Source organism: Bombina bombina, chromosome 4, assembly GCF_027579735.1.
Source record: "Bombina bombina isolate aBomBom1 chromosome 4, aBomBom1.pri, whole genome shotgun sequence".
NCBI classification, from domain to species: domain Eukaryota; kingdom Metazoa; phylum Chordata; class Amphibia; order Anura; family Bombinatoridae; genus Bombina; species Bombina bombina.
The window spans coordinates 1,088,966,228-1,088,978,633 of NC_069502.1; the positions used below are offsets into that span (position 1 = coordinate 1,088,966,228).

At 40.7% G+C, this 12,406-nt stretch overlaps 1 protein-coding gene across 2 annotated transcripts in view; it reads left to right on the plus strand.

Annotated features, from left to right (window-relative positions):
* PREPL (prolyl endopeptidase like) overlaps positions 1-12,406 on the plus strand; it is a 246,159-nt gene that overhangs the window by 182,081 nt on the left and 51,672 nt on the right. For both annotated transcript variants that reach the window (XM_053712270.1, XM_053712269.1), the window contains exon 10: positions 12,074-12,200. In XM_053712270.1, coding sequence (XP_053568245.1) covers positions 12,074-12,200 — 127 coding nt within the window. The remainder of the gene's footprint in view (positions 1-12,073; positions 12,201-12,406) is intronic.

A 12,406-nucleotide genomic window follows, 5' to 3' on the forward strand; every position in this document is an offset into this window, starting at 1 on the left:
TTTGGATAAATTATCACATAAAGAGCCTATCCCAGAGACAATAGGCCTTCCTGGAGGATTAAGTGGGTCCTTATGGACCTTGGGTAAATGGTAAAAACATGCTATCTTGGGGGCTACTTCATATAAAAATTTGAACTCCTCCATATTAAGAACACTTGTTGATTGAGCTTCTTTTAAAAGGTTACATAGTTCATTCTTAAATTTATTAGTAGGATTGAAAGTGAGGGGCAAATATGTCGTTTTATCACCTAGTAAGCGTAGTGCTTCTGCCAAATAGTCCTTTTTGTTCTGTACCATTATTCCTCCGCCTTTATCGGCGGCCCTAAATACAATGTCACTATCTTCACTAAGAAGTTGTAAAGCATTCCTTTCTTCTCTAGATAAGTTGTCTCTATCCGATTTTATTTTATGTGATGTATTTTTAAATAGTGCTTCAAAATCCTGACATACTAACCTATTGAAGATCTTAATATATTCTGTCTGACTGTGAATGGGATAAAATGTGGATTTGCGTTTCAATGAACAATGCTGAACACAAAAATCGTCACCATCATCATATGTAGACATATTAGATAGATTTAAATCTAATGCCATAGTGTCTGTTTCTAAGTTACCCCCTAAATTCTCTAATATATTGATATCCTCCTCACTAATAATATCAATACCTTCCAATGAATTGTTTACAATATTTTTAGAAAAGTACCTCTTGAGAGTAACCTTTCGAATAATCCTTTTTATAATAATATTTTAAAGTATTTTAGATACATAGACGATATTTTAATTATTTGGCAGGGTCCAAAAGATCAAATTAAAGATTTTATAGCCCATATGAATTCTAATATTTATAATCTGAAATTTACATACGAGAGTTCCCCTGAATCTATTTCATTTCTAGATCTGGTATTATATCACGATGTACAAACTAATAAAGTGTGTGTAAAGAACTTTCACAAACCCACTGATAGAAATAGTTTACTCAACGCAAAAAGTGGGCATTACAAACAGTGGAAGAATAATGTACCACTGGGTCAGTACCAAAGAATTTGACGCAATTGTACTTACTTAGAAGATTTTAATAAGGAAGCAGAACATTTGACTAAAAAATTCGTAGAGAAAGGATATGATATACAACTATTAGACAATGCGAAAGCAAAGGTCCTGCAAATGGACAGGACACAACTCATTAAAGGACAAAATAAGAATAAGAGCAAAGTTAGGAATAACTATGAGGAAGGGAATGTCAAATTCATTACTAGATATAATAACCAACATCAACAAATCAAAAGAATCTTGGGCAAACACTGGGAAGTATTAAAATTAGATCCTGTGCTCCATAATGTTTTAGGGGATAAACCAGGGGTTATTTTCAAAAAAAGTAAAGATATTAAAAATTATCTAGCTCCCACTAAACTCAGACATAATGCAAACAATGGAACATTGACTAATTGGTGTGGGGGACAAGTAGGGCTGTATCCGTGTAAAGCTTCAGAGTGTGTTATGTGTCCCCTCATAGATACACAACATACAAGTTTCTCAAATTCTGATGGCAATCACACTTACAAATGCAAATATAGATGCACTTGCCACTCTACGTATGTAGTATACCTACTCACTTGTAAATGTGGCAAAATCTATGTAGGAAGAACAAAAAGAAAAATAAAGTATAGATTGAGAGAACATATAAGGAACATAGAGTCAGGTTTTGATAATCATAGTGTATCTTATCATTTTAAAATTTGTCACAATCAGAACCCTAATGATCTTAGCATTAAAATTATAGAATGGGTTGCACCAGATAAATGGGATACTAATAGATTGCTTAAGTTAAGACAAAGGGAAACCTTTTGGATAAAAACTCTTGACTGTCTGGAACCCAAAGGGTTAAATATTGAACTAGATATCCAGGCTTTTTTATGAAATTATCAGTTATTTTATGATATTTATTCGCTGTTGTCTTTTGATGTATTTTAACAATCACACATATATATTTTTTAATTTTGGAGTATTATTAATTTGTGTGTATGTATCTTAGCATTTTGTACATAATTTTAATTTTGTGTAGATATATTAATTTGACATTGTGTATTATCAATATAGATCAAGATATATTTGCTCCCACATTTAATGCCACTTTTTAGAAATTGTTTTAAGTATTCACTTTGTATTTATAATATTATTAACTGTCCGATACTCTCTGCTCTCTATATACCTCAACATATAATACATATGAATTACCTGGGATTCATTATCTCTATCCCCCTTGGGTATATAAGGAGTAAAGATGTCTAGCTAAGCATTCTTGACAAAGTCTCGACGATACGAGACGAAACGCGTAGAAGTAATTTGCTTAGCTGTTTTGATCCCTGGCGGGATCCGTAGTCCAGGAGTCGTCAGTGATCCAAGCACTCCTTCAGACGGCTACAGGAAACGTCATTTACCCCGCGACTGCAGAGCGGGTTTGTTTGTAAAGCCGGCGAAGCGGCACTCATACTATAGAAACAGAACTGACCTGTCATACATTCCTGGAAGTACCGCCACAAGGGATCAGCTTTTGGGACATAGCAGTCGGCTAATATATGCATAGACTTATGCACTATCTTGTGAGTGTTCAATTTGTTTTTTGTCAATTGTTTGAATAAACTTTATATACTGCACTTGAGTCTGCGCTTTTCCCCTTCTATCATTTACAGTCTATCTTGTTGGGGACTCTGGAGTCTACCCCTATTTGGAGGAGCAGCGACCGTTTACCTTGTTTGAAAACATATTATTTGGCTTTATTGATATTCATGACATGCAAAGGCTGTAAGTAATTCATCGAAACAGACTATATTTTTTTTACATAGGATGGACTGAAGTATTCATTTAAACACCAATTGAATTATTTACATGATTGTAACGTTTTATGTACTAGGGTATGCATATTGTGCCAATTAGTATTATTTGATATCTAGGCTTCATTTTACCTTATTTCATTTTAAGTTAGCGCCCGGTTGTGTGTCACTTAATAGCACACGTATCTTTTTCTTGGTTTGTAAATCTTCTAACTTCCTGCCGTGCTCTTCGTTCCACTTCTCGGCCGTCAGTGGCTCAGTGTATGGAAGTAATCGGCCTAATGGTAGCGGCAATGGACATAGTTCCGTTTGCCAGCCTACAGCTCAGACTACTGCAACTTTGCATGCTCAATCAGTGGAATGGGGATTACACAGATTTGTCCCCTCTGCTAAATCTGGATCAAGAGACCAGGGATTCTCTTCTCTGGTGGTTATCTCGGGTCCATCTGTCCAGGGGAATGAGTTTCCGCAGGCCAGAGTGGACTATAGTGACGACAGATGCCAGCCTTCTGGGCTGGGGCGCGGTCTGGAACTCCCTGAAGGCTCAGGGTTCGTGGACTCAGGAGGAAGCCCTCCTTCCGATAAACATTCTAGAACTGAGAGCGATATTCAATGCTCTTCAGGCTTGGCCTCAACTAGCTGCGGTCAGGTTCATCAGATTTCAGTTGGACAATATCACGACTGTAGCCTATATCAACCATCAGGAGGGAACAAGAAGCCCCCTGGCAATGTTGGAGGTTTCAAAGATAATTCTATGGGCAGAGGTTCACTCTTGCCATCTCTCAGCTATCCATATCCCAGGAGTAGAGAACTGGGAGGCGGATTTTCTAAGTCGGCAGACTTTTCATCTGGGGGAGTGGGAGCTCCATCCGGAGGTATTTGCCCAGCTGATTCAACTATGGGGCAAACCAGAACTGGATCTGATGGCGTCTCGTCAGAACGCCAAGCTTCCTTGTTACGGGTCCAGGTCAAGGGATCCCCAGGCAGCGCTGATAGATGCTCTAGCATTGCCCTGGTCCTTCAGCCTGGCTTATGTGTTCTCACCATTTCCTCTCTTCCCTCGTCTGATTGCCAAGATCAAGCAGGAGAGAGCTTCAGTGATTTTGTTAGCACCTGCGTGGCCACGCAGGACTTGGTATGCAGATCTGGTGGACATGTCATCCCTTCCACCATGGACTCTGCCGCTGAGGCAGGACCTTCTACTCCAAGGTCCTTTCAAACATCCAAATCTAATTTCTCTGCGTCTGACTGCTTGGAGATTGAACGCTTGATTTTATCAAAACGTGGTTTCTGCGAGTCGGTCATTGATACCTTAATTCAGGCTCGAAAGCCTGTCACCAGGAAAATCTATCATAAGATGTGGTGTAAATATCTTCATTGGTGTGAATCCAAGGGTTACTCATGGAGTAAAGTCAGGATTCCTAGGATATTATCCTTTCTCCAAGAAGGATTGGAGAAGGGATTGTCAGCTAGTACCTTAAAGGGACAGATTTCTGCTCTGTCTATTCTTCTGCACAAGCGTCTGGCAGATGTTCCAGATGTTCAGGCGTTTTGTCAGGCTTTAGTTAGAATCAAGCCTGTGTTTAAACCTGTTGCTCCACCATGGAGTTTAAATTTAGTTCTTAAAGTTCTTCAAGGGGTTCCGTTTGAACCTCTGCATTCCATAGATATCAAGCTTTTATCTTGGAAAGTTCTGTTTTTGGTAGCTATCTCTTCAGCTCGAAGAGTTTCAGAGTTATCTGCCTTACAGTGTGATTCCCCTTATCTGATCTTCCATGCAGATAAGGTAGTTTTGCGTACCAAACCTGGGTTTCTTCCTAAGGTGGTATCTAATAAGAATATCAATCAGGAGATTGTTGTTCTGTCACTGTGTCCTAATCCTTCTTCAAAGAAGGAACGTCTATTACACAATCTTGATGTGGTTCGTGCTTTAAAGTTTTATTTACAAGCTACTAAGGATTTTCGTCAAACATCTGCATTGTTTGTTGTCTACTCTGGACAGAGGAGAGGCCAAAAGGCTTCGGCATCTTCTCTTTCTTTTTGGCTGAGAAGCATAATCCGTTTAGCTTATGAGACTGCTGGCCAGCAGCCTCCTCAAAGAATTACAGCTCATTCCACTAGAGTGGTAGCTTCCACATGGGCTTTTAAAATGAGGCCTCTGTTGAACAGATTTGTAAGGCGACGACTTGGTCTTCGCTTCATACTTTTTCTAAATTCTACAAATTTGATACTTTTGCTTCTCGAAGGCTATTTTTTGCGAGAAAGGACTTGCAGGCAGTGGTGTCTTCCGCTTAAGTTCCTGCTTGTCCCTCCCTTCATCCGTGTCCTAAGCTTTGGTATTGGTATCCCACAAGTAATGGATGAACCCGTGGACTGGATACACCTTACAAGAGGAAAACAAAATTTATGCTTACCTGATAAATTTCTTTCTCTTGTGGTGTATCCAGTCCACGGCCCGCCCTGTCACTTTAAGGCAGGTGTTTTTTATTTTTAATCTACAGTCACCACTGCACCCTATAGTTTCTCCTTTTTCTTGCTTGTCTCCGGTCGAATGACTGGGGGTGGCAGTTAGGGGAGGAGCTATATAGACAGCTCTGCTGTGAGTGTCCTCTTGCAACTTCCTGTTGGGAAGGAGAATATCCCACAAGTAATGGATGAACCCGTGGACTGGATACACCACAAGAGAAAGAAATTTATCAGGTAAGCATAAATTTTGTTTTATCTGTATAGTCACTATCAAATTTTAATAACACAGTAAATAAATGTTTGTTTAACAGTGACAAATATTTTTTTTAAACGTTTCTTTCTTTCTTAAGACATTGTGAGTCCACGGATCATCAATTACTGTTGGGAATATCACTCCTGGCCAGCAGGAGGAGGCAAAGAGCACCACAAAGCTGTTAAGTATCACTTCCCTACCCATAACCCCCAGTCATTCTCTTTGCTTCTAGTGCAAGGAGGAGGTGAAGTAATTAGGTGTCTGATGAGATTCTTCTATCAAGATTTTTTTTTTTAAAGCCAGAGCAGTCTTGCTCTGATCTTCCATTACAAGCTGGGCTTAGCTGTACTCCACATTAGTCAGTAGGGCTGTGGTAGCTTTTAAGCAGTTAGGAAATTGTAAAGTGTGCTTTGCTGCATTATCCTAACATGATGCTGCCCTGGTATAGAAAGCCTGAGTAGGTTTACTCTGTTTTTCTTTTTTCTACAGTCACGCTGGATAGGCTGTCCCCCTGCCGGATGCGGGTAAGTGCTTGGTCTTCTTTTATTTAGGGACTTGCACTTTAGAGAATTAGACTGCAATATTTGGGACATGTATATATCCATGGAAAGGATATTTTAGGCAGGATGCAGGCACTGGTGACCAGGAGGCCTAGGGTTAATACTTTACAGTATTCCCTGATTATGGAATTAGTTTGGCTCATTAGGGGTTAATGGCAGATTTTTTTTTCTGGGTAAATATAATACAGTGTGGACTGGTTAGCTCATGTAAGAGGCCTGCTTCTATGTACTAATCCTATTCAGGAGTCAGTCTTAATTCTGTTTCTAAGATTAAAATCTCTGTGGAGAGTGCGTTCTTTTAAGTGCAATGAGCGACGCAAATTTGGGGTTCATGAGTGGGGTCTCTTTTGTAAATTTATTTATACACTTCTTAGGATGTGTTTGTATTGTGCTTTGCCGCGCTCTGTATTGGGGACTCTTATGACAGAATGAGGCGCTAGGTTATTGTGCTGCGCGTTTCATTTCTGTCCTTGTGTGCAGTTCTTGGAAGTCCCGCCTCTTTCCTCTCGTTGTGGCGAGGAAGCGCCATTTTCGGCTCTTTCTCTGAGCCGGTTATTGGCCCCGCCCCTTTGTCTCTGTTAAGAATGGAGTGAGTTATTGTCTGTGCGGTTTCTCTGGTAAAATACTAGAGGTTCATTGCGATGCTAGTTTCATTCTATCGGACAGGAATCAGAGTGATTTGTCCTTGCCGTTGTTCTAAGACCCTTGACTCGGAGCCCACGGTGGTTAAAAGTCACGCAGCTCTGTATATGTGAATTACATACACTCCTCAGGATGAGCTATAGTTTATAAATTGCCACTGTCGTTGTGCATTAATATTTACTTTAAGTTAACCTACAGTCTATAGAGTTACAGCCTATGATGCTTTTAAGTCTGTTGGTTTGCCTGCAACAGAATCCTGTTCCTATGTAGTTAGGATGATGTCTCTTAAGTTTTTAGGAGATACAACATACAGGTGTCACTCATGCCTTCCTGACAGGTATATACTGTGTATATATTTATATATATATATAACAGGACACAAAATTAAAAAATGTTTAATCCCTGAGCCCAATGTCTCCTTGGATGATGCTGTTCAGGCAATGCCACTGCTTTCTCCTTAAGCGTCCCAATCTTCACTGGTGTCACATGCAGTGCCCTGCGGTTCCTCTCAATCTCCTGGGGGAGTGTATCTGCCTACAGATTTTGCATCTTAGGTATCCTTCTGCGGTATCTGTTGTTTCATCTGTTTTTTCCTTACCTTCAGGGAAAATGCAAGAGGACATTAAAGTTTTCAGATAATAAGGTTGCTGCTTCTGCTGATCAGATTGCTCTCTCGACCAAGTCGGGTGAGAGGGTTTTACTGGTAGTTTCTGAAAGATCTACAGATGCGGACAGTATTATTCCTTCGTCTGATACTGAAGTGGTATCCTTCAGATGTATTCTTATACACCTTTGTGTACTGTTATAGGAAGTTTTAGCTATTTGGTCGACATCGATAAGCCTGTCGTTATCAACCCTTGGAAGTCAGGTACACTTTATCATTCTATAATGTTCCTTCTTATGAAGAAGTGTTTATAGACGTTCTGTGGATATTTTCACAGGAATTAGGAAAGCTTGGGATGCCTTTCTCCCTATCCTCCATCTGTGCAGGAATTTTTCCTGTCGCTAACTCCATTTGATGTTCTGTGCCCTAGTGGATTTTTCTACTATGGCGTAGAGAACTTCGATCTCTATGGGAGATAGCTGTTCCTTTACGGATCCAATGGATAGAAGCGGGAGGTTTATTTGCTATTTTTAAGCAATACCTTGTCTTACCAGACTGGCTGTGATTCCCGGGGGCATGGTGGCTAAGATCTTGGTCAGCTGAGAAGCCTTCTTGTGACTTAGCGGTACAGCCTAGGCATTATATTTCTGCAGTTGCAGATTCAATACTTAATGTTTCATCCAAAATCACGCTTCTGGCGTTTCCCTTCAAAGGATGTTTGGTCTTGGCCTGGCAGACCTATCCTCTGACTTTGCGAAAGGAGGTTGTTCTACCTCTCGCCAAGAGAGTAAGGCTAAAAGGAATTTTTCTTTTTCCTCTTTATGAAATTTTAGTTCAATCTTGGATTTCTCCCAGGGGCAGATTTTTCCTTCTGGAGTATCTGCAATCTAGGAGTGGTAATCCCAGTCCCAGTCTGGGAAAGGGATCTATGTATTTACTTCAAGTTGCTCAGGTTTTGCCCTTCAAAGTATTATCCATTCTCTTTTGGTTCAAAAGGGCCTGTTTATAATGAACATAGACCTGTAGGATGTGTATTATTGTTCTCTTGAGTTTTTCTCAAGTTTCTGAGTTGTCATCCTAGAAAAACTTTTAAGTCTTGGGATATTGCAGTGCCTTTCTGGACTTATATGGTTCATGCGCCTTCAATCAGCAAACTTTCTTTGCCAGAGTTCTTAGCCAGTATACTTTCCCATGGTTGGGAAATTAACCTGGATAAGGTTTCCCTTGTTCTGTCTATGAGCAATGATTGTTGGGGACCTTAATAGATTATCTAGGAGTGTGATGATAGGCAAGCTCTGAAAAAGAGTAACCAGTGTATATGTGTGAACCACAGCTACTGAGATACTAGCAAAACTTAATTTGTTGCAGAGAGTTCAATGAAAAATCACATAAATTACTACAATAGCAATGTGACATTTCAATATGGCAATCATAGCAAATGATAGAAGGTTGTGTTGCATAAATTGTCCTATGGCTGCCACCTGTGAGAGTTTCACAAAATAAATATGCAGCAGTACAACCAGGTGCAACAGACCATACAAGTGTTAACACAGTATATGAATATAAGAGTCACGAATGAGAATGTATATGCATAGTAAATCAAATGGAATACGCTCAGAATACATTAACAAGTGGGGGAGAGGAGCGGTACCTGATAGAAAAAGTTGCTTTGCCTACATACACTGATAAGAGATGCGATGGAGCGTGGCAGGCTCGATACACACAGCAGCTGTTAGATGGTGTGGAGATGGCGTGTGACATCACTGCAAGTTTTTCCGGTGAGCAGAGTTCAGCTGAAGTGATCAGGTCAGGAGGTGAGTTGCTGAGCAGTAACCGTATACGCAATAGGAATGCAGAGTGGATGTCTGAAGCAAAACAGGAGGAGACAGCACATCAGTCGAAAATACCAGGCAATTAGTTAGGGAAGCTGTGATCTCTTTTAACTGCTGGAAGGATGACAGATCTTAAAGGGGCAGTACTACAGCAAAATAAATAGTGTTGAAGTCCATATCTGAAAGATATTAGGTAACAATAAGTGTATAAACGTGTCAAGGAGGTTTCTAACTGTGTTCAGATAATCAAGGCTTTATTCCATCCTCTCTCTGCAAAATGATTCGGGAGAGTAGTTATCACCCTGGTCCTTAATTCTACTATCCGGCCTATAGCAAGCCATGTGCTCCAGGAGATAGTTTTCCATCTTGCAACCAGAGGTTGGAAGTTTGGATTTAGCTGCTGTTGTTTTTCCTTCACTTTTTAAGTGTCTCTCTGTATGGAGGGAATTGGTCTGATGATCCATGGACATCATTCCCTTTGTTATTCTCAATGAAATGGAGAATTTTCGGTTCTGTCGCAAAGGATTGATTGAGATAGAGATTCTCTCCCGTAATGGGGAGTTTCCATCTTAGGACGAGTGCGTCTGGAATCCTTCCTGGGTTATGTCTCACAGACATCACCCTGCTGGATTGGGATGCAATCTGGGATTTGGCTAAGTCACAGGTATCAGAAACGGCTACTCTCTTCTTTCTCATCTTGGAGTTGAGAGCGATTTTCAGGCTGTGACGGCTTGGCTTCAGTAGTCTTTAGCTTGGTTTCAGTCGGACAATATCACCTCAATGGTTACATCAACAACCAGGGAGGAGCTTGGAGTTCCTTTGCCATATAGGAAGTGACTTGGATATTCAGTCGGCGGAAGTCCACTAATTTTGTCTATCGACCATTTTCTTGCTAGGTGTGGACAACCGGGAAATGGAAACCGCCGGAGATAGCTCAGCATGCTAAGGCACTGTGGCTGAGCTCTGTAACAACCCAAGGGTTGCAGGTTCGATCCCCGGCGAGTTCCACTCAGCCTTTCATCCTTCCGAGGTCGATAAGATGAGCAGAGCTTTGCGACCCTTACGGGTGATTAGCCGCGGATTCGGAGCAGACAGACTTTTCATCCCGGGGTGTGGGAGCTCCTTCCGGAGGTGTTCTCCAGCCGGACCCTCAAATGGGGGGTGCTGGAACTGGAATTAAGAGTGAGATGCTCTGGCGGTCTTGGATTTCAGGTTGACATACCTATTTTCCTTCATTATTTTCCTTCCACGAGTTAGTACTCGTGTCAAGCAGGTGAGAGCGTTGGTGGTTCTCTGCCCTGCGTAACTCCGCATGGTCTGGTATGCAGATCTAGTAGAGATGTTGTCTCTTCCATGGAGACAGCCTTTTAGGAGGGTCCTTCTTCTTCAGGGTCTCTTCCTTCATCCATTTCTTATTTCTCTGAAGCTTACTGCTTGGAGATTGAACGCTTTTTTTTTTTTTTAAAGCTAAGCATGAATTTTCAGAATCGGTTATTGAGACCTGGGGTCAGGCTCATGAGCCTGTCCCTAGGAAGATTTTCATAAGATATGGCGTAAATATATATTTATTGGTGTGGATAATCTTTGAGTAGGGTCAGGATCCCAAGGATCTTATCTTTTTTTCAGGAAGGCCTGGAGAAGGGGTTATCTACCAGTTCCCTCAAGAGTCAGATTCCTGCTATCCATTCTGCTGCACAAGCGTCTGGCAGAATGCTGGACGTAAAATCCTTTGGTCAGGCCCTGGTTAGATTCAGGCCTGTGCTTATATCAATTGCTCCACCTTGGAGACTTATCCTTGTTCTGTAAGTTTTACAACAAGGCCCGTTTGAGCCCCTGCATTCTATAGATATGGAGTTTTTATCTTGGAAGGTTTTGCTTTTCACTGCTATTTCTTCTGCTTGGAGGGTTTCTGAACTCTCAGCTTTGCCGTGTGACTCTCCTTATCTCATATTTCATGCAGATAAGGCAGTTCTTCGTACCAAGTCATTTTTTTTCCTAAGGTTGTTTTCGGACAGAAATATTAATCAGGAACTTGTTGTTCCTTCTCTCTGTCCTAATCCTTCTTCCAGGAGTAGGTGAGGACTCTTAAATTCTTTTGCAGGCGACGATGGTTTAGTCAGTCTGCTGCTTTGTTTGTTTGCCTTTCTGGGAAATGTAAAGTACAGAAAGTTTTTGCCTCTTTTCTTTCTGGTTAGAGGTATTAGTCGTTTGGTGTTCGAGACTGCTGGCCAGCAGCCTCATGAGAGAATTACAGCTCATTCCGCTAGGGCTGTTTCTTCTTCTTGGGCCTGCAAGAATGAGGCTGCTTTGGAACAGTTTGCAAGGCTGAGGCTTGGTCTGCTTTGCAAACTTTTAAAAATTCTATAATTTTAATACTTTTGCTTCAGATGAGTGTCTTTTGGGGAAGGTTTTTCAAGCAATGGTGCCTTCTTTTTAGGTTACCCGGCTTGCCCTCCCTTATCACCTGTGTCCTCTAGCTTGGGTATTGATTCCCAACAGTAATTGATGATCCGTGGACTCACTGTGTCTTAAGAAAGAAAATAAAAATTTATGCTTACCTGATAAATGTATTTATTTCTTGACACAGTGAGTCCACGGCCCTCCCTGTTTTCAGACAGTTTTTTTTGTAAGCCTCAGGCACCTCTGCACCTTGTGTTATTTCCTTTCTCTCCTTTTCCTTTGTTCGAATGACTGGGGGTTGTGGGTAGGGAAGTGATACTTAACGGCTTTGCTGTGGTGCTCTTTGCCTCCTCCTGGCCAGGAGTGATATTCCCAACAGTAATTGATGATCCGTGGACTCACCGTGTCAAGAAATAAATAAATAAATTTATCAGGTAAGCATAAATTTTATTTTTTTAATGGATTAATAATTTTTTTTTATGCAGAATTATCCTTCAGTCCTGATAACAGCTTATAAAAATGATCAACGAATTCCACTAGATGGATTGTTGAGATTTATGACAAAGCTTCGGAAAGCTGTTGCAGACTATTACCAAAGCTCACACCTGCCAGGTAATTGGATTCAAATAATCTTTTATAGAGGAATTGCGAATAATAATAAAAGTACTAATAACAATATTAGCAGTAGACATAACAAAAATATTAATAAAACCAACACAAATCCTCCATTTCACTAGTATGCAAGAGTCTTGAGTGCTAAATATATAACATTATTAAAAACATTGTTGTAGACACTAAGGTCATATTGTGTGTAAGAT